The following is a 22,470-nucleotide window of genomic DNA, read 5'->3' as shown; positions in this document are numbered from 1 at the left end:
TCACTGCGCAGGATGGTGTTTGCGGAAGAAAAGCGCTTCCCTCGGGTTTGAAGCTGACTTCTGAGACCATGGTACTTGTGTGCGGCAGCCCCTGGGGGACAGGCTCACAGGTGAGGAGACGGTCCTGTCTCGGTGCACTTTTCCCAACAGTTCTTGAAAAGAGTGGTGATTTCACTTGTGGTGCTGATGGCTTTCTGTCGCCTCTTGCTTGTGAGTGCGAATGCAATGGCACATGGGCAGTGTCTGGGCAGGATCTCCCTCGGAGCCCCGGCTGTGCCCACCCCACCCCCTGCTGCCGTCACTGGGACTGGGCTTGATTCAGCCCAGTTTGCTCCCTGATGTCCAGGTGTGTCCGTCATGCGCTGATTGTGAGAATTTGTATCATAGTCGTAATCAGATTCACGATGGCCCATTCACACCAGTTAACTGTTCCTAGCAAAAACTACTTAGAACTTATTAAGAGGCAGCCAAGAAAAGTTCATCTTATTTATTAAAAGTGGTATGCCTAGCCATTCTTGCTTTATTGGTTTCTCATGTAAACTTAGAAAATTATTTTCAAAGATTTTCGAAATTTTTAGAAAATTATTTTCTTCTACTTTTTATTTCTTTTTTTTTTAAGTGAGAGGCAGGGAAGCAGACAGGCTCATGCATGCACCCAACCGGGATCCACCCAGCAAGTCCCATACTGGGCAATGCTCTGCCCAGGGCTGCTGCTCAATTGCAGCAACCAAGCTATCTTAGCACCTGAGGCAGAGGTTATGGAGCCATCCTCAGGAACCGGGGCCAACTTGCTTGAACCTTCGAGCTATGGCTGCGGGAGAAGAAGAGAGAGAGAAGGTAGAAGGGTGGAGAAGCAGATGGTCACCTCTCCTGTGTGCCCTGACCAGGAATCGATCCCGAGGCATCCACAACCTGGGCCGATGCTCTACCACTGAGCCAACCAACCAGGGCCGAAAATTATTTTCTTACACTTATCTATAGAACATAATTTATGGTTAGTACATAGCATTCTTTGTCATTGTTGTACTAACCTGAATTGCTCTGTTTCAGGAGATAATTATCTCTGAGCTGTGCTTCCCAAGTGGGCAGAGGGTGAGGTCTGCCTGTCTTCCCCAGAGGCAGACTCGCGTGCCAGCTGTCTTCCAGTCTCCCGCCCATTACAAGCAGGTCTTTACGTCCTGTCTTATAGGTACAAAGCTTTACTCCCTTATGATTGATATTGTCATTTACTGTAAGTACTGCAGCTGTGAGAGAGTGGAGCCTCGAATATTGTAAATTTTCATATTAAGTTTTCTACTTGAGATTTGTCATTGTCTGTATGTTTATTCCAGTTTTTGGTTTTTTTTGGGGGGGGGGTTTGGTTCAGTGAGAAGAGAGGAGGCAGAGAGACAGATTCCTGCATGCGCCCGACTGGGATCTACCCAGCATGCCCACCAGGGGGTGATGCTCTGTCCATCTGGGGTGTGGCTCAGCAACTGGACCCATTTTTTAGTGCCTGAGGCAGAGGCCATGGAGCCGTCCTCAGCACCCGGGGCCAGCTCAGTCCAATTGAGCCAAGGCTGCTGGAGTGGAGGAGGAGAGAGAGAGCAAAGTGAGAGGAGGAGGGGTAGAGAAGCAGATGAGCACTTCTCCAGTGTGCCCTGACTAGGAACAAACCCAGGACATCCACATGCTGGGCCAACGTTCTACCACTGAGCCAACTGGCCAGGGCTTTTCCAGTTTTCCAGTTTTATTTTTATTTAGACAATTAAATTTAACAGGGTGACATTGGTTCCAGTTTTTGACAGTTACTTTAATATCAAATTGAAATTGAGTTTTAATGGCAGTATTCTTTTTCAAAGTTTTAGGTTTTCATTTTATTTTATTTTAATATTTTCCCATTGATTTGATAGAGAGAAAGGAAGAGCGGAGGGAGAGAGAGAAGCATCAACTTGCTGTTCCATTTAGTTCCGTTTAGCTGTGTGTTCATTGACTGCTTTACATGCATGCCCTGACCAGAGTATCAAACTCTATCCTTAGCACACCGAGTGATGCTCTGTCCATGGAGCCATCTGACCAGGGCCTTCATTTCCATTTAAACTTATAAAGCGATACCAGTGATTTTGTTAAGTAGGAAATTTTAAGCTTGTTTTGTTGTACAAGGGCAGAACTTGCCTTTAAAGAGTGGATATTAGAATTAGGTTATAGTTTTCTCTGTTAAAAGACTTCAAATTTAATGAACAAACAGCACCTGTGTGATATAAACACAAATGTTTTGTACTTAGTTTCATCTGTGTCTTTCGTTTAGAACATCTGAATATACTGCTGTTTGGGTTGGCACAGAGGCTGCACAAAGCTCTCTCAACTGTTGACATACCATCCTACACATCAGCTGAAGGAGAGAAACTGAAAACTACAGCAAACAGTATGCCGTTCTGCCGTCATCGTCAACCTGCAAAACTTGTTGTGGTCAAAAAGGAAGGCCCAAATAAGGTGTTGCTCCCTTCCCCTCCTGCTGTCCACCAGCACTTGTCTCATCAAAGGTGCTGTTCTGACGTGCTCAGTGGGAGTGTCAGTCGTGACCAGGAGCCTTCCACCCAAGGCTTCAGTAACTAACGCTCTCAGTAGGGTTTCACTGGAACGTGGTCTCTGTCCCGGGAATACAGGAGTGGGAGTGAAGATCGACCTCAGGTAGCTGAGGAGCTTACTGCGTGGTGGCAGCTGGGGAGAGACAGAGGCAGTGCCGCACCCACATGACCTCGTCCAGAGAGCTGGAGCACCTGAGTGCAGAGCTGGTTCTGGCGGAGGTGACCGGCTCTTCAGGCGAGGTGGCCGGAGGATAGAGAGCATCTCTTGATTTACTTGGGTGAACACACACTGTTCTGGGAGAAGTTAGTAAGCTGTGCATCAAGGGTGGTTTGTCCTCATAGGACCGTGTTGTCACTTACAGCAACATGCTTCCTCCTTTGTTTGCATTTTAATATAGTTGTCCAAAGCAAGGGTTCATAAATAATATTAGAACCATACAATAAAATTTTATAGAGCCACTAACAGGTTTTTTTTTTGTGTGTGTTTTTCTGAAGCTAGAAACCGGGAGAGACAGTCAGACAGACTCCCCCATGCGCCCGACCAGGATCCACCCGGCACGCCCACCAGGGGCGACGCTCTGCCCACCAGGGGACGATGCTCTGCCCCTCCGGGTGTCGCTCTGCCGCGACCAGAGCCACTCTAGCGCCTGGGGCAGAGGCCAAGGAGCCATCCCCAGTGCCCGGGCCATCTTTGCTCCAATGGAGCCTTGGCTGCGGGAGGGGAAGAGAGAGACAGAGAGGAAGGAGAGGGGGAGGGGTGGAGAAGCAAATGGGCGCTTCTCCTGTGTGCCCTGGCCGGGAATCGAACCCGGGACTTCCACACGCCAGGCCGACGCTCTACCACTGAGCCAACTGGCCAGGGCCTCCACTAACAGGTTTTTAAAAAATTATTTGATGATATGGTTGTCACAGATGTTACAGACTATCACAGTTAGGTTGTAGAGTAGAAAATGTGTTGTTACTTGAGTTTTATGTTAGAAAGCAAAACATTTGCATGTGTGTATTGTGTGTATCACGTGCACTTCAGTGAAAAAGGGCTGAGAGAAAGAAGACACGGTTCTTGGGGCTGGCACAGGGTGGCCTGCTACAGGGTGTCGGTAGTGAGCGTTTCAAATCAAAACAATACATTTCACATTTCAAATAAGCCTATATCTTCAGAGCAATGTAACTTTTTTGACAAGGAGAAAACAAATAGGAAATTATGTGGTTTTAAACGGTAATGTAGTGTTTAAATTAATGAAAAGATGAAGTTGTACAGTGAGTCATTTATTGGAACATATTAATGTCAATCAACATAACACAATGGCAGTAAAATGTAGAAACATCATCTTTTCACTAAATTTTATTACCTTCTGCCTGTTAGGGTCATCTTTTTTATACCTGTGATGCACCCAAAGCTGATCAGTGCAAATTTTTTAAGTGGCTTGCGGAAGTGACTCCAGGACACTTAACGCAAGAAGACTCCGCGCCTGCTGTGGTTCTGAGGGACATAATGAGCATTGGTGTGTACTTAAGAAGTCACAAAATACCCCTGTATGAGAAGTGCCAGCTGCTGCTGAGGTGCGTTATGTGGTCACCAGTGATTCCTCTAATTATGTCAGAAAATAGAAACCTCACAGAATGACCGTCCATTTTCAGAGACTGAGAAGGGTGAAGAGTCTAGGGACCAAGGGCCTCAGGGTCCCTGACTGAAGTGGCACCAGTTCTCTGAGCTGTGTGGCCCCTCGGAGCATGAAGCAGCATCAGCACAGCAGGGTGGCTCCCAACCACTTCGTGTGTGGTCAGCACCCCAAGGGGACCCTTTGAGGAAACCACAAGAAGAGTCCTGTTCTGTCCCGTTGGTCACAGCCTGGACTGCGTGGGGTGCAGGATGACAATGCTGAGTTTAGAAACATGTCTGCTCAGAGTGGGGTCACCCACTCTGACGAGCGTTTGTGGGTCCTGGAGCTTCTGTGTGCCAGGCTTGCCACTCGGCACCCTTGTCTCCTTCCTCATCATGGAGATAAGGGGGCTACTTACTGCTCCCACGTTAGAGTTACAGCAACTCCTCAGATGCTTGGATACTTAGACGCTTTTTTGTCTTAGTCTCTTTTTTTTTAAGCGAGAGAGTGAGAGAGAAAGAGTTGGGGGAGACAGAAAGGGAGAGAGGTGAAAAACATCAACTCATAGTTGCAGCACTTTAGTTGCTCATTGATTACTTTCTCATATGTGCCTTGACGGGGCTGCAGCAGAGCCAGTGACTCTTTGCTCAAGCCAGCGACTTTGGGTTCATTTCAGTGATCCCACGCTCAAGCCAGCAACCCTGTGCTCAAACTGGTGAGCTCATACTCAGGCTGGCAAACTCAGGGCTTCGAACCTGGGACCTCAGCCTCCCCGGTCAACGCTCTACCCCAGTGCCACCACTGGTCAGGCATATCTCAGTCTCTTAAAACACATGGTGATTCTGTGAGGGCTGCTGTTTTCATACTTCGACGCAGAATGCTTCTGTTTTTTGTGTGTATGGAAGAGTGTAAACATACACATCTGGCTCTTTCCTTTTCATGCCGTACTGTAAAGCAAGATTTTTAGAACAATTGTACTGTTAAACTTTCAGTCATAAAATAAGTGAGTCTTGGGCTGTAGTGTGTAGCAGTGACTGTGGTTATAACACTGAACACAGGTACCTGAAAGTTGCTAAGAGCACAAATCTTAGAAGTTCTCATCACAAGAAAAAACACCGGTTTCTGTGTGATGGTGTGTGTTAGCTAGACTGATGATAGTCATCATTTTACTACATTTATAGAATTATGTTATATACCTGAAATTAATATAATGTATATGCCAATTATATCTCAATTAAGAAAAATGTACCTTAATATTCAAATGCATTTTTATTTCTTACTCATTTTGCAGAAAAGGATTTGATTTTCAAAGAAAACCGTATGGCAGACTAAAGAAGTTTACGGCTATAAATCCTGAATTTTACAGTGAACCTAAGAGCAAACTTTATCTTAAGCTGAGTCAGAAAAAAAGTTCTTCGACTTACAGCAAAGGTAAGCTGGTCTGATCATGTTGGTGACTCAGGCCAGCCTTGCATCACAGCTCTGTGACTTCTGTGATTCTTTTCAGAATTTAGTTTCTTTTATTTACTTAACCAGGACCTTTCATTTCTCCCAAAGTAGCAAAAGTAAAAACGTTTGAAAGGATTTTTAAATCCTATTCCCCACCGCTCCCCTATTTTTTTACTGAGTGAAAGGTGAGGAGGCAGAGACAGACTCCCACATGTGCCTGGACTGGGATCCACCTGGCTAGCCCCCTACAGGCTCTGCCCATTTGGGGCCACTTCTCTGTTGCTTGGCAACTGAGCTATTTTAGTGCCTGAGGCTGAGGCCATGGAGCCCTCCTAAGCTCCAGGGCCAACTTGCTCAAACCATTCGAGCCATGGTGGCGGGAGAGGAAAAGAGAGAGATAGAGAAGGGAGTGGGTTGGAGAAGCAGATGGGTGCTTCTCCTGTGTGTCCTGACCGGAAATCAAACCCGGGACTTGCACACGCCAGCCGACACTACCACTGAGCCAACCGTTTTCCTTTTAATAACAGTAAGTCTTGTGAGTGAAGAGCAGCCCCTCCTGCAGTGTCACTCATGACCTCTGTCCTGTGAACAGTGGGAATGCTCTTGTAGCCACACCTCCCCAACAGTGTGTTCATACAAACTCCAACCTGTTCTTCCTTGTAAATGCTCTGTAAGAGCACGTGGCCATGTGGTCGGATTTAATAGGAATGTTTATATGCAGTAAAAGAGAAAACCTACTTTTGGTTGTGTTGGTACAATTAAACTATGTTGCCTAAATGATTGAACTATATAATTCTAAAGTCCAGAATTGTCCTGGAAAACTAAAACAGTCAAAAAGTACAAAATCATGCCTGACCCGGCAGTGGCGCAGTGGATAGAGCATTGGACTGGGATGCGGAGGACCCAGGTTTGAGACCCCAAGGTTGCCATTTTGAACACGGGCTCATTTGGTTAGAGCAAAGCTCACCAGCTTGGACTCAAGGTCGCTGGCTTGAGCAAGGGGTTACTCGGTCTGCTGAAGGCCCACTGTCAAGGCATATATGAGAAAGCAATCAATGAACAACTAAGGTGTCGCAATGAAAAACTAATGATTGATGCTTCTCATCTCTCTCCATTCCTGTCTGTCTGTCCTTATCTATCCCTCTCTCTGACTTTCTCTCTGTCTCTGTAAAAAAAAAAAAAGGTACAAAATCACAAATAATTAAAACTATATTAAAAATTAATCTTTGCTTGTATAATTTATTATCTGTATGCCCATAATAAACATTACAGTTTTAATCTTAGTTTTGCTAACAAGAATCACTTTTAGCAAAGGTGATCTTATTTTAAAGATCTACAATTTCGTCATATTTCCCCATTCTTATGTTAAATGTATCTCAACGTTTATTTTCAGGCAGAGACACACAGACCTAATGCACTCCATGATGAACACAGATGAGAAAATCTGAGAGTTAAAACCTCCCTCTTATTCTTACTTCTCTTGCTAGGACTTTTTGTTGTTCGGATGTTAGCTCCTCTGAATCTATCCTCTAAATCTCTTCACATTTCTGTTCCACTGTCTAGGTTTTTGTCCTGTCTTCCTTCTAAATGGCTTATTTTTCAATCGCATCCATTCCGCTATCTATACATCGATCATTTATTTCCACTCCATTTTCCTGAACGAGTACTTTGCTCACATCTTTCTCACCGTGCCCTCCTCTGACTCCGTGTTGCTCCTCCCTCCCTCACTTTCCGCCATGCCAGGCTCACTGTAAACTCTTTGTCCATCTGTTCTGGTCCCCTTCTTGGAAGGACGCTGCAATCCAGTGTCTTCTCTTGAAGTCTGTGCACCTGAACGTCTCAGTATTTTGGCCTGTGGGCTCCTTTCCCTGGGGCGTCAGATGCTCTTCCTGGCAGTGCCCGGTGCTCCAGTGGCTCTGGGTGGGGGCTGGGCTTCGTCCCAGATCTGCCCTTTATGGCATCGCTCTGTGGACGTTTATTTAACCTCTCTGTCCAGAGGATGATAGCAATAACAATAATAATGAAACACCTATGTGATATTTGAAATGTTTGTGGGCGCAGAACATAATATAAGTCACTGAGTTTTACTAACTACAAAATCCTCATTGGTCCACAGCCTGGTGATAGACTCTGGTCTGTTCACCTGTCACTCCACCGTCCTGTCATCGTGTCATCGTGTCCCCGCTGACTCTGTGCACTTGCAGTGCTGTCATGGGTTGCTGAGTTTGGGGCTTTCTGGAAGTCTGCTGGGAAAATTCTCTCTCTCTCTCTTTTTATCTTCTCAGAATTCCTTCCCATCATCTATGAGGATTAGTAGTTTCCCAGCTTTGTAGGATTTTATCCGTCTTTTTCTCATTTTCTTTGGCTTCCATCAGAATCTCCCTTCTCTGAGGAGGAGTGACTTTCCCTGCCCGCCCCGAGCTCTGCCCTGACGCAGGGTCACTGCAGTGGTCACAGGGAGAAGGGAGAGGAAACAGACTTTTGTCAGCCCTCTTGAATCAGATATCTTTTTACAAGTGTGGCAAATGTTTAATAAAGTAAGTATTAGCAAATGGAAATAAATTGACATTTCTGTCTCTTCCTGTCTAAAATCAATAAACAATTTTTTAAAAAAAGAATGGTGTTTTTTTTTTTTTATCAAAGCTCCTTTTTATCTTTTTTTTAGGGAGAGACAGGGACAGACAGACTGGAAGGGAGAAGGATGAGAAGCATCAGCTCTTCGTTGTGGCACCTTAGTTGTTCATTGATTGCTTTCTCATATGTGCCTTGACTGGGGGGGGAGGGGCTACAGCAGAGCGAGTGACACACTGCTCAAGCCAGCGACCTTGGGGTCCTGCTGATGATCCCATGCTCAAGCCGGCAACCTGGCACTCAACCTGGAAGAGCCCATGCTCACGCTGGTGACCTCAGGGTTTCAAGCCACAGAGTCCCAGGCTGACGCTGTACCCACTGTGCCTCCACTGGTCAGACCCTTTTCATCCTTGTATAAAGCACAGCCCATAAATACACCATTCTGAATCGTGAAACATGAAGTGAGAACTAAGACACTTCTGAAGCAGTTAAGTAGAGAGTAATTTTTAAAATTTCACTATCTTTTCTAACATTTTACATTTCTCTCTTCTGTACTTGAGTCCGAAGCAGTTTTTTGTGTTTTGGGCCCCTTCTTTAGCAAACCATTTTAATTAAGTCTCTAAATTGTTGCTTAAAATAATTTTTTCTTCATACTCAATGGTACAAATAATACATGATTAAGTTATATAACAGGAGATAGAGTTGGTATAAATGAATGTTAGAACACACAGTTGACTCTGTACGTGTAAACTCTCCTGCTGGTAGAAATCGTGTACAGATGTTCTGGACAGTGGCTTGGGCTGCGGCTCTGGCTCCGGGCACAGTGTGCTGTGGACCAAGCGTGACCTGCAGCCTCAGGGCAATGGAGGTCTGTTCAGAGGACCGATGTTCCGGCCATGGATTCAACCCTATGGAGCATGGAGACCACTGTCTGCAGGGCACCTCTCTAGACCATCGATTTTCAACCCTTGTGCCACAAAGATTTCTAAAACATGGACTACCTGACCAGTCAGGGCACTGACCTCTTTCCCTTTAGATTGCCAGATAAAAAACTAACAGTGACCCACACAATAGCTGTCCAGTGTGAATGTATCAAAACAGTACCAAATTGTTTTGGTCACATTGGCAAAAAGTACAAGTTTTGGTGTGCTTGGAATGTTAGTGGTTAGTTTACATGTGCTGTGAGGTGAAGAAGGTTCCAAGTTGCTGCTCTGGACCACTAGTCCGCCTCAGGACAGTCTGACGTGCCACAGACGTAGAAGAGAAAGATGAGTCAGCTGTGATCTTTGCTTTACTTACGCTGTTTGTTACAATTATAAAATAACTTTAAAAACATAAAAGTAATCTAAGCCTGACCAGTGGTGGCATATTGCGTAGAGCTTCGACCCAGAATGCTGCAGTCACCGGTTCAGAACCCCAGTGTCGCCAGCTTGAGTGCAGGCTCGTTGGCTTGAGTGTGGGGACTGTCCACACAATCCCAAAGGTCACCAGTTTGAGCCCAAGGTTTGATCCCAGGTCAAGGAACCGTATGAGAAGCAATCAGTGCACGACTATAGTGAAAGCAGCTACAAATGGATGCTTCTCACTCTCCTCCTCCCTTTCTCTCTCCCTTCCTTTCCCTCAAAAAAAAAAAAAAAAAAAAAAAAAGTAACAGGTAAAAACATAGAAATGAAATGTTATATGTTCAGGTCCTAGTTTGGGTGGAATCTTGCATATGACAATAACCAATTTTGTTTTTTTGAGAAATAATGTAGAACTCAGCATCTGAGAAATCCAAAATAGTTGTGGGTTGAGCCCAGTTCTAAGTCCTATAAAAAGTGTTTGTTTTCGCAGACGACCTGTGAGTGGTTTCCAAAACCCTGGATTTTGAGTTGGACACTTTCATTGCATGCAGTGCTTTCTTTGGGCCATCGTCCGTCAACGAGGTGGAGCTGCTCCCTGTGAAAGGTTACTTCCCCTCCAGGTGGCCCACCAACAAACAGTAAGCGTGCCTGCGCCCGCCTTAATGTGTGTTGAAGAGAAGACAGCATGGATGCGCTGTGGGCAGGAATGCCAACCTGTGTGGGATGTTTTGTTAGAGACAAGGAAAAGCACCCATCTCTGCTTCCTGCTGTGTGTCCCTGTCACTGCTTGACTCCCCAGCATCTGTCTGTCCATCAGCGGCCGTGCGGCCCGCTGCGTCCACAGACCGCAGCCCCAGGACGCACACACACTGCGTGTGCGCAGGCGGCAGCAGGCACGCCGCACATGCTGGGGGCTTGTGGTCTGCGCTGCGTGGACACCTGATGGGGTGCAGTGGCCCTCCCGCACTGAGCGCTTGTCCCTGCGTCCTCTCCGCAGCGGTGGTGCACGCGCTGCTGGTCTGCAATGCCGGCGCGGAGCTGAGCTCTCTGCGGAACCTACGCGACAGCGTCAACCCAGCCTCTCTGCCTCTCACCCCGCACCTGTTAGCCACGTGAGTCTTTGGGGGGGCGGGGTCAGAAACTGAGAAATTGTGGGCTTGGACGTGCAGTAGACACGCACGCCATAAACTTTGCCCATAAAACTTTAATTGACTGAGATTACTGTCAGATGATTCAATATATTTGGAAATTAAAAAGAAAGGAAAATGAGCACTATTTCCCATCTGTCCTTTTTTGTGGTTGGGACTAATAAATGTGACTGCAGATTCTTCCTTTGTCAGGGAATAATTTTTTAAGGATCATGTGAATGTTAATTTTTTTTATTTGCCTGTATTTTTGTGCCACAACTTATTTAACATGTAAAAGAATCACGTTACAGTATCAAAGTATCACGTTTGTTCACCTTAAATTTGCAGTGTTATAGCTCACGTTTATTCAATTAAAAACTGTTTAATAATTTTACTACTTGAGTTCAGTATGTATGTTGGCACTGATTTTATTCTTGACATAAGTGAAGGCTAACTTGTTAGTCTCCTCACCTATGTCAGAAGCCCCTCATTTTTCTCTGATTTTATTTGCTGCCTTTTTACTAGGTTTTCATCACTACTAGGTTTTGGTCACTACAGTCAGCAGCAAGAGAGTCGACAAAAGGAAATTCATCCCCCCAGCCTTTTCACACACCAACACCAAGTGCTACCTGCCCAGCCTGGCAGAGGCGTTGCTGCTGGCCACCGAGCTCATCTAGGCACACAGGTTAAACAAGGATCAGGCTGCTGCGCTCACCTGGATAGCTCGAATGGTGGCGCCACATGGCCGTGCTGAGGAAGTAGTCCACATCACCATCGTCCACGGTGAGGAGTGGGGAGGTGGGGGGCTGCGTGCTGGTCAACACCTGGTTATAGGTGCCCCTCCATGACCCCGCCTCCTGCTCCACCCTGTTCCACACCAGCCTCCCTAACTCGGTCTGCTCCTATCACCTCCTTGTCACACACAGTTTCATAAGGACTCTAAAGAGATGTTTTGAATTTACTTACGATGTGGGCTTTCTTTTTCCTCTTCCTCCAAATGATTAGGTGTGTTTGGACCAGGGAAGAGTTACCTGTTGGCAGTGGTGATTCTGTTTCTGGTGCAGCTATTTGAAAGGAGTGAAGCCCCCACAGCTGGGAAGGCGCAGCCATGGAAACTTCTGGTTTCTTCTTCCACTAATGTGGCTGTGGACAGAGTCCTCCTCGGGTGGGTGTGGCAGTGTCCAAGGTTACTGTCAGGAGAGCCCGGAGGGCCTTTGTCTCTACGCAAGCAATATCCATGAAACAGGAGCAGGCTAACTTACTAGTTTGTAACCAGGATAAAATATGTATAAATATCAAGCCAGGAACATGTAGGGCTGAAAGTTGTGTTGTTGGGAGAGGCAATCCACCAAGGCCCTGAGCATTTCCACTGGGAGGGTGAGGACGTGGGGCCCTGAGTCCCTTACCTGAGATAGCCCCAGGGTCGTGCTGGCAGCCGGCAGCCCTGACTGACAGCTGGTGTCTCCCCCCAGGACAAACAGCATTGCTCACTGCTTGTTATAAACTGTTGGGTCCCCAGGCTCAGTTGTCCTGCTCAGCCACTGCCCATGCAAGCACTCTGGGGACCCCTGCTGCTCCTGAAGGGTTTGGGGACCCCCGGGAACCAGTGCAGATGTGATGCTCGTGGGCCCCGGTGCCGTGAGCAGAAGCCCTTTGCCTCTGGGCCTGTTCCCAGGGAGTAGCTTACGTGCAGACATTTGAGCACAGACAGACCTTTCAGTCACGTGCTTGATTTTAGCAGGCGGGCACAACGTTTTTGTGATTGTTCAAGATTTTACTAAAAATGCAAGGAAAATGTACAGATTTTCCCAATATTTCAGTGTTTAATGCTCTGAATTTTAACATAAATGATGAAGTCTGATTATTAGAAATACTTCCTTATGCATAAGTGTAGGCTTTTAAGCACTTGTCTAATTATATCAGTTAGTGTTTATGGAGAGACCCTGCAGCCTGTGCAGGCATTGCGTTTCTTTACACACTTTGTACACTGCTCTTTGTTTTCCAAACTTGGTGTAAACAGTATATACTTTTTTGTGTCCTGCTCTTTAATCTCCTTAGAAAACATAATTTTTCTAGCTCTGTTGACTTGCTTATACCATATTCTAAGCAATATTTGATCAGTCAGTTCTTTTTCCAAACTTTCCCCATCATCAATAACATTGTGACGAAGACCTTTCAGCATAAGTCTTTGTCTCCGCTTCTGATTGTTCCTTTGGAAAATGTCCTCAGCCTAGAATAAATACAGGACATGCTTTGCAAACTTGCCCTCAGAGAGGCGGGGCCAGTGTGTACTCTTTTGAGTAGCATCTAATGAGCTCTCACCATGAGAGAGCACGCATTTCAAAATTCTCCGTAAAATGCATTATATTAAAAACTCTTTGGCCACATTGCATTTACTTGGAGTCATTTACTTTGAGTTTAAGTATTTCACATTGAATTATAAAACTATAAAATTTAGTGTTACACAAAATTAATTTTAATAACAAATATTACATGCAACTTTGTTTTATACTCTGCTTTCTATTCAATAAATAGTCAATTTATTTTACCTTGTTTAAAGGCTTCTCAGTCTTGGATTTGAAAAATTTGTCAGAGTTGGGAGTGTCAGGAAGATTGCAAAGCCCGTTTTACCATTCAGGTAAGAACGCTCAGTTCCAAAAGTCACACAACATTCATAGAAGTATAATAATTTTATACTTAAATTTTACTTTCAATTTGGTTTTTGAAGAGCAGAGAAGGCCTGTTTCTTGGTTAACTATGTTTAACCAAGAATCTGTGTTCATTGGTAATGTTATGAAAATGAAATAAAGAGGGTATTCTTTTCTATAATTCTTCAGCTTGCATGCTGGCTCAGAAAATGCAAATGAGCAATTAAAGGAGCTGCATGCACTAATGAAGGAAGACCTGACTCCCACGGAAAGAGTCTATGTGAGGAAGAGCATCGAGCAGCACACGCTGGGGACCAATAGGGCACTGCTGAGGCAGGTGAGGGCTGCGGTCCCCCTGGGCCGCTTACCGAGCTGGACGGCTCTGGGTCCTCGGCCCCTGCGATGGAGCGCTTCATGTCAGGACAACACCGGCTGTGAGACCTCAGGGTTACTAAGGCCTGCAGTTGGGAACAGCTCTGCCGCACCATGACTGGGTCACCTTTTCCCTTTCTCCCTGTTCGTTACCGTTTTTAGGCTTAGAAAGAAGTGAAGAGGTAAAAATACAGTCCTGGCAAGTTCAGTCAGTGAAACTTGTTTTTTTTAGGAGAAACAGAGGAATGGCAGGCCTGACCCTGGGCAGAGTGTCTATGTGAAGTCTGTCCTCTCTGATGCCCCCTCAAAGCCAAGCCTCTCAGGGTCCCTCTGTGCCCGAGGATAGGAGGCTCAAACACTGGTTCTGGGAGCCGGGGCCGAGACTGGACACATGGCATCCCAAGCTGTGCCCATAGCAGCGTCCCCTTTATCATGTTCTGACCCAGGGCGGCCTGGGCACTGGCTACTGGCAGCCCCCTGCTGTGAAGGGAGAGCCTGGGGGGGGGGCAAGGGAGCAGAGGGACGGGGCTGCCCGTGGCTGTGCCAGGCGGCTGTGGTCACTGTGCAGAGGTTTGGGGAAACCGCCCTGCTTGGGACCCTGTGCTGGTCAGCAGTTATGGAAATAATGCTGCTTCTCAAACAAAATCTCCGTCCGTTAGGACCACAAGCCTCAGACTCTGCAGGCCAGTTGTGTTTTTTTCTGAGAACAGCTGCCTCTGGCCTGATGGTCACCAGACAGACGCAGAATTGCGAGGGGTGGGCGGGATTGGACAGTGCGCTGGCTTCTGCTCCCGTCTGCGCTCAGCGCAGCTCACACTCCATGGTCTCACTGTATCGCGGATTTTCAAATTGTATACAGCTAGTGCTTGACTTACGACCACGATTGGTTCCAACAGACCGGTTGTAACACGATTTGGTCGTAAGTTGAGTAGGCTATATGTACAGTACTGTGAAATGATGTTAAAAAATCTTTAAGTCAAAGACAAAGACAATTTCCTCTTGGTAGACATCTTGGGAGGGGTTTGATGAAAAATATCCAAGACACAAAACACAAATTGCTGTACCGAGTCTGGGATAACAGTTGAAATGGTGCACGCGGAGATGGTAGTGCTGCCGGAAGCTGGTCCACACTGTCGTATGCCCAGCTGGGCAACGCTTGCACTGTCAGACGCAGAGCAGTAGTGGCTAGCGATTGTGGTCGTAAAGTTGAATGGTCGTAAGTTGCATAGATCGTAAGTTGATCAATACCTGTATATCTAATTTTGTATTGCGGATTTTTTGCTATATCATGGGATTTTGCAATATATAGGTTTTTTTGTTTGTTTGTTGGTTTTTTTGTTGTTGTTGTTTTTTTTTTGTTTTTTTTTTCCCTGAAGCTGGAAACGGGGAGAGACAGTCAGACAGACTCCCGCATGTGCCCGACCGGGATCCACCCGGCACGCCCACCAGGGGCAACGCTCTGCCCACCAGGGGGCGATGCTCTGCCCCTCCGGGGTGTTGCTCTGCCGCAACCAGAGCCACTCTAGTGCCTGGGGCAGAGGCCAAGGAGCCATCCCCAGCGCCCGGGCCATCTTTGCTCCAATGGAGCCTTGGCTGCAGGAGGGGAAGAGAGACAGAGAGGAAGGAAGGGGGAGGGGTGGAGAAGCAAATGGACGCTTCTCCTGTGTGCCCTGGCCGGGAATCGAACCCGGGTTCCCCCGCACGCCAGGCCAACGCTCTACCGCTGAGCCAACCAGCTAGGGCCTATATAGGTATTTTTATATATTTATTATTTTAATTATTTTTGTGGTAAAATAAGCATTTTCTAGCCTAAAAAATTGAAAACAATATAAAACAATATAAAAATATAAATTAAAACATATTAGTATTCACTGGTGAGGAAGGACCCACATAGAATTTTTTTTTAAATATTTTATTGATTTTTTAGAGAGAGGGGAGAGAGAGGGGGGGGGGGGAGGAGCAGGGAGCATCAACTCCCATATGTGCCTTGACCAGGCAAGCCCAGGGTTTCGAACCGGCAACCTCAGTGTCCCAGGTTGACGCTTTATCCCACTGCGCCACCACAGGTCAGGCTAGAATTTTATATGTTGTTATAATTATGTAGGTTGAAGAGTGTAGAATGTGTTTAAGAGCATAGGAAGTGTTATAACCGTGTGGGAAAGGTTTATAAGAGTGTGGGGAGGGTTTATAAAGCCTTAAGATATATATAAATAATAAAATAAATATACAAAGGTCGCTACTTTGTGGATTTTTTACTATCGCGGGGAGTTCTAGAACCTAACCCCGGGATAGAGGGACCACTGTGCACCCTCCTCTTTTTTTGGTAGTTGATAATTGTAACATTCTTCCTGTACTAAGGTCCGCATCGTCAGAGTCACCTGTGCAGCCTGCCCGTTTCTGTGCATGGACGGCTTGTGGTTTCCTGTGGTCGTGCTGGACGAGAGCAATCAGATGACCAAGCCGACCTCTCTGCTCCCCCTTGCCAGGTGACCCCAGAGGCTTTTCCAGAGGGCACTCCGGTGCCCCAGCTGTTTCAGACATTTCCTCAGTTCAGACTCTGACCAAGCTTCTGTCAAAATTCAGAGCCATTTGACTACTAAACTGATTTTTTTTAAAGGTGCAGAGGGAAATTTTGTAAGGGGGGTTAACGTATCAAGTTTTGTTAGATCACAGTTTCGACACCTGGATGACATGAGCCTGATGGCTCTCGAGCCGGGATTCTTCGAGAAGCTGACAGGTTTCTCATGAGGTGACAGCTGCCTCGTGAGCCTCGTCTGAGAACCCAGCTCTTGGCATGTCCTGTGAGGCCGGCCTTCCTAGCTCTCCTGGGTTTCCTTTCTGAAAGGAATGTTAGATTATGAAAAGATATCAAGTATATAAAGAAAAACAAATTGAAAATTAAAGTTTGTCTTAAAATGTAGAAGACTATGAAATCTTCTAAACTGACTCCGCCCCTGGTTGTGCTTTCAAAGTGTCTCTCACTTGACTCCTAGCGGTGGCCATGCAGAGTACTAGGCGTGGACTCAGTGGCCTGACCCCATGGAGGAGGGAGCCGGTCCCAGTGCCAGGACTGGCTGGGGTTGGTAGGCTCCTGCATCTCAAGGCTGTCACTGTTTAAACTGGGACCATCCTTAGCAAGCCAGGATGAGCTTGTCACCCTACCCAGGAGTCGGGTGAAGGAGTGCTGAGGCCCAGCACAGAGGGTGGAGGGGGGCACACTGCAGAACACCTGCTGTGCACTCAGCATATCACACACGCCACCATGCGAGGCACGCTGAAACATGGACAGAGTAAAGATGTGTCAGGTCCATAGAATATCACAGAGTTGAGATTTGAATACAGGTTTTGAAATAGCGGTTCCCAGACCCAATTCTGAAGAAATGCATGGGAAGGGGTTCCCCACTACCAATAAGCAATTCTCTGACACCAGCTGGGTGTCAGGAATTCAGCTCAGTTCTGACCCTGACCCTGCCAGGAGACAGCACCAGGTCCAGAGGCCCAGGGCTTGGTCCTGCAAGATCCCATGTCAGACACCAGCCACCAGCCCTGGGCTTCTGACCACTGGGTACAGACTGGAGGTTCCCATGACCCTTCCAGCTCAGTGCCAATCACACGTCTAAGTTGTTACCTGGCCACAACCCCCTCTCTGGGTTCCATTAATTTGCTAGAGGGGCTCACAAAACTCAGGACCACGTGACTTGATCACCAGTTTGTTGTGAAGGGACGTCACTCGGGAACAGCGGGATGGAGAGGGAGTTGCCCAGGACAGGGCGTGTGGAAAGGGGCCCTGAGCTTCTGTGCCCTCTCCAGTCACGCCATTCTCCCTGAACCGCCTGTGTCCACCCCAGAAGCTCTGACTCCTTGGGTTTATGGCGGCCTCATCAGAGAGGCATGATGGATGAACTCACTGACCACTAGTGATGGGTCGCCCTTCCTGGAGGCTGGAGGTTGGGCCTGGGACTGAAAGTTCTATCCCTCCAATCTGGTTCCCCTGGCAACCAGCCCCCATCCTTAGGTGCTTTGCACAAGCCCCTCATTCACCGAACAAAAGGCCTTGATCACTTTCAACACTTGGGAAATTCCAAGGGTTTCCAGAGCTGTGAGCCAGGAATTGTGGAGGAGACTGAAGCTGTATGACCAGTAGATTTTGGTCATCTGAATGACCAAATGTATGTTTCTTATAAATTACAATATTGCAGTTTTTCTACAAAATGTGGGCATTTTCCCACCTGAACTACTTTTTAGGAAGATATTTTACCCTAGAGCCTAATTTATTTGCAGGAGTTTTAGCCAAATGACTTCTAAGAAAGCTTCTAAGTCTACGTTATGGATTGTAAAAAGCATTGTTTCTCAGAGTGTGTCCTGTGAAATACTGTTCCATGCCAAGTCAGGGACACTTAATAGGCTTTATGTAGAAAACATAAGGTTGGCCCTGGTCAGTTGGCTCAGTGGTAGAGCGTCGGCCTGGCGTGCGGAAGTCCCAGGTTCGATTCCTGTCCAGGGCACACAGGAGAGGCGCCCATCTGCTTCTCCACCCCTCCCCCTCTCCTTCCTCTCTGTCTCTCTCTTCCTCTCCCGCAGCCGAGACTCCATTGGAGCAAAAGATGGCCCGGCGCTGGGGATGGCTCCTTGGCCTCTGCCCCAGGCGCTAGAGTGGCTCTGGTCGCGACAGAGTGACGCCCCGGATGGGCAGAGCATCGCCCCTGGTGGGCGTGCCGGGTGGATCCCGGTCGGGCGCATGCGGGAGTCTGTCTGACTGTCTCTCCCCGTTTCCAGCTTCAGAAAAATGCAAAAAAAAAAAAAAAGAAAAAAGAAAACATAAGGTTATATAAAGGATTTCTTTGCTGTGTAACTTCAAAGCCTTTTTTTTTTTTTTGTATTTTTCTGAAGCTGGAAACGGGGAGAGACAGTCAGACAGACTCCCGCATGCGCCCGACCGGGATCCACCCGGCACGCCCACCAGGGGCGATGCTCTGCCCACCAGGGGGCGATGCTCTGCCCCTCCTGGGAGTCGCTCGTTGCGACCAGAGCCACTCTAGCACCTGGGGCAGAGGCCAAGGAGCCATCCCCAGCGCCCGGGCCATCTTTGCTCCAATGGAGCCTCGGCTGCGGGAGGGGAAGAGAGAGACAGAGAGGAAGGATGGGGGGGGGGGTGGAGAAGCAAATGGGCGCTTCTCCTATGTGCCCTGGCCGGGAATCGAACCCGGGTCCCCCTCACACCAGGCCGACGCTCTACCGCTGAGCCAACCGGCCAGGGCCAACTTCAAAGCCTTTTTGATACACCAATTAGCACTATTAAGAGCAAGGTATTGGAACCCTTTGAAATGCATTTTAGAAAATAGTGCGGTGTCAGCGTGAGATTTTCCTGTCTGTGGACTGAATTCTGGAATTGTTTTTAGGTTTGAGTGTGAAAAGCTGGTTCTTGTTGGAGATCCCAAACAGCTTCTTCCTACTATTCAGGGATCTGATGCAGCTCATGAATATGGATTGGAACAAACTCTTTTTGATCGACTTTGCTTAATGGTACTACTGGTAACTGCGACAGCTAAGGGACTCAGTGGGCATGCTGGACAAAGGGGTGGTTTGCGCCGGTGGGACAGATTGGGCCCGTGCAGATTTCATCACCCTGCTTATTAGACATTAGGTCTAAGGTTTGGTATGTTTTATATTTTATAATTTTGTGATGTAATAGTAATTAACCATGAAAATACTTTTATTAATTAAATTTTATTTATAGTCTACTTTATCATGTTTGTAATTCGTGTACTTAAAGCTCAATATGACAGCATGTTTAAATTTTAAAATAGTGTCTTTCTTTGCTTTAATAAAAAAAAGTGCTAGATCTTATTTTTCTACATTTAAATGTTTTAGGGTCACCAGCCAGTTCTGTTGAGAACGCAATACCGGTGTCACCCGGCGATCAGTGCCATCGCCAATGACCTGTTTTATGGCGGGAGCCTCAGGAACGGTGTCTCAGAAATGGAGAGGAGCCCCTTGTTGGACTGGCTCCCAACCCTGTGCTTCTACAACATCCAGGGCCAGGAACAGGTGAGCGACGGCCGCGCGGGTGGGAGTCAGCTCAGTGCAGGTTCCTGGTGCAATTTCACGGTGGTTTTCACTTGAATAGCCTTTCCAGGAAATGCGATTTTGGTTCTGTGCTTCCTGCAGATGGAAGGAGGCAACAGCTTCCACAACGTGGCGGAGGCCGCCTTTGCCCTGATGCTGATTCAATCACTAGTCGCCTGTGGAATAGCGGGTTCCGCGGTCGGGGTGGTGACGCTGTACAAATCCCAGATGTGCCAGGTTTGTGTCACAGCCAGGGCTCGGTTGAGTGTTAAATGTTATAACTTTCTATCGCAGTGATTGATACTATGTTCGTAATGGTTTGCTTTTGTGATTGTAAAACTTTGGGGACCGTAATTAATGTATTCAAAAAGAAACATTCTGATTTTTGTCTGGTCTGGTCTGGCTTTCTTTCTGTATAATTAAATGTAAAGCTAACAGGGTTTAATTGAATTCGGTTTACTGCTGTTGGAGCAAAAATGCAAATAAACAAATTAGAGGGAAGAAAATGTGTGTGCTTTGTGTCTTGGGACAGATGGGATTGAATCTCTGTTTCTCAAAATGTTCTCCCATTATTGTTATATTTTACCAGTAAATCAAAGACAGATACCAGACATCAATGTACATATGAGCCAATTACTTGTAGTTTTTTTTAATTTTTAGTATTTTCCATGTTTTATCGTTAGTTTATGAACTCTAAATTAGCATATCCAAATGAGCTACCTAGCAGTAGATAGATCATCCTTTTTCATTGTTTCGTGATTTCTATTGCTATCAAGTTGTTTACCTATCATTATAGAAACTAGGCAGGATATGTGCGAGTCATAAAAAGGAAAGGGAAGGTTTCCACTTGGGTTGAGTTAAAGCAGGTGCTGCGAGTGGGCTCCTGCCATCCCCCCTGTCCCTGTATGGCCTGACCCGTTTCCTTCACTCGCAGCTCTGTCATTTGCTCAGAGCAGTGGACTCCGACCATCCCACCCTCAGAGCCGTGCAGGTGTCCACAATGGACGCCTTCCAGGGAGCGGAGAAGGAGGTCATTATCCTGTCCTGCGTACGGACGAGACAAGTGGGGTTCATCAATTCAGAAAAGAGGATGATTGTAGCCTTGACCAGGGGAAGGAGGCACTTACTGATCCTGGAAAACTTGGCCTGTCTGAGGAAGAACCGACTGTGGGGGCGTGTGATCCAGCACTGTGAAGGTAAAGTGGAAAGGCGTTTGAATTACAACTGGCTTTGGGTTGGTGCTTGGAGGGGTTCCGGTGGGAACAGCTCTGATGTGACCACGGTGGGAGACGGGTGGATGACTGGTGTAGGGCCCACTGTGAAAGTCGCTGTCTGGCGGCTGGTGTCGTTCCAGGGAGGGACAGCGGACTGCAGCACGCCAGCCAGTGTGAGCCCTGGCTGCACCACCTCCTCAAAGCTTACTGTGAGGAGAGAGCAGAGGACACGCGGCAGAAGAAAAGCTGGGAAAACCTGCCTCAGGATGAGCCTCCCTCACAGACGGGCCTGGTGCAGCCTCATCCCTAGAGACTCAGGTTACTTGTATGCTGTCCCCACTTTCATTACCAAACCCGTGTTATCAAAACATGCTTCATGATATGTAAATAAAATGAAAGACGTGCATATTAAAATATTTATACATAATATAAAATCTTGCTAATAAAAATTTAATTTTTTTGCCTGACCTATAGTGGCGCAGTGGATAGAGCATTGACCTGGGATGTTGAGGTCTCAGGTTCGAAACCCCAAGGTTGCTGGCTTGAATGCGGGCTCACCAGCTTGAGCGCAGAATCATAGACATGACCCATGGTCGCGGGCTTCAAGCCCAAGATCACTGGCTTGAGCAAGGGGTCACTGGCCCAGCTTGACCCCCCTGGTTAAGGCACATATGAGAAGCAACCAATGAACAACTTAAGTGACACAACTATGAGTTGATGCGTCTCATCTCTCTCTCTTCCTGTCTGTCTCTCTCCCTCACTAAAAAATAAAAATAAAGTAATAATATGTTTCATGCTCAGCCCTGCAGCCAACCTCTTAAGAACATACATTTCAATATTTGAGTTACTTTGTGAAAAATCACAATTTAAAATCTGAGATTATGAAGCCCAACTTGACACTTCATAATAAAAACATAACTTTTGGCTTTCTTTAATATTTGAACAAAAAGAGTGAGTTGAAGATGCCAAAGCAAACCCCAAGCACTGCCTGCTCCTGACTTGAATAAGAACAGCTGTGAACAGCTTTGTGCTAACTCAATTCTCTTCTATTAAATAAGAATTAAATGGAAATTGGTGATTTACTTGACAGATACTGGACTCTGAAAATTCAATAATTGTTTTAGAAACGTTAGCTCAATGCTGACTTGAAATGCCTGCATTGTAATTAGTCACGAGTGAAGTGTATGTTTAGTACAAGTTGTGGGTTTGGTTCATGTAAGCATGACTTGATTATAAAAGTAAAGGAAAAATACAACCCAAATATCTCTGCCACCTTGGAGTTTCTCCTGTCCTGAAACACTAGTTAGATTGGTATTCTTAAACTCACTCTTCTGTTAGTCTTTTTTTCTTTTTTTGGGGGGGGGGACAGAGACGGAGACAGAGGGACGGATAGGGACAGACGGACAGGAAAGGAGAGAAATGAGAAAATGAGAAGCATCAATTCTTTGTTGCGGCACCTTAGTTGTTCATTGATTGCTTTCTCACATGTACCTTGACCAGGGGACTACAGCA

General features: G+C 46.6%; 1 protein-coding gene across 1 annotated transcript; it reads left to right on the top strand.

Annotated features, from left to right (window-relative positions):
* The first annotated feature begins 28 nt into the window (after positions 1-28).
* Positions 29-21,268, top strand: LOC136388195 (5'-3' DNA helicase ZGRF1-like). Its single transcript, XM_066360159.1, is given in 17 exon segments — positions 29-110; positions 1,051-1,189; positions 2,288-2,472; positions 3,931-4,127; positions 5,460-5,599; positions 10,022-10,165; positions 10,529-10,638; positions 11,201-11,441; positions 11,664-11,823; positions 13,219-13,296; positions 13,496-13,643; positions 16,037-16,164; positions 19,078-19,201; positions 19,550-19,726; positions 19,847-19,981; positions 20,679-20,940; positions 21,099-21,268. Coding segments are annotated over 17 exon segments (2,580 nt in total). The 5' UTR covers positions 29-68.
* Positions 21,269-22,470: the final 1,202 nt, after the last annotated feature.

This window comes from Saccopteryx leptura, chromosome 1 (genome assembly GCF_036850995.1).
Source record: "Saccopteryx leptura isolate mSacLep1 chromosome 1, mSacLep1_pri_phased_curated, whole genome shotgun sequence".
Taxonomy (NCBI): Eukaryota; Metazoa; Chordata; class Mammalia; order Chiroptera; family Emballonuridae; genus Saccopteryx; species Saccopteryx leptura.
This window is presented reverse-complemented; position numbering and strand designations above follow the sequence as displayed.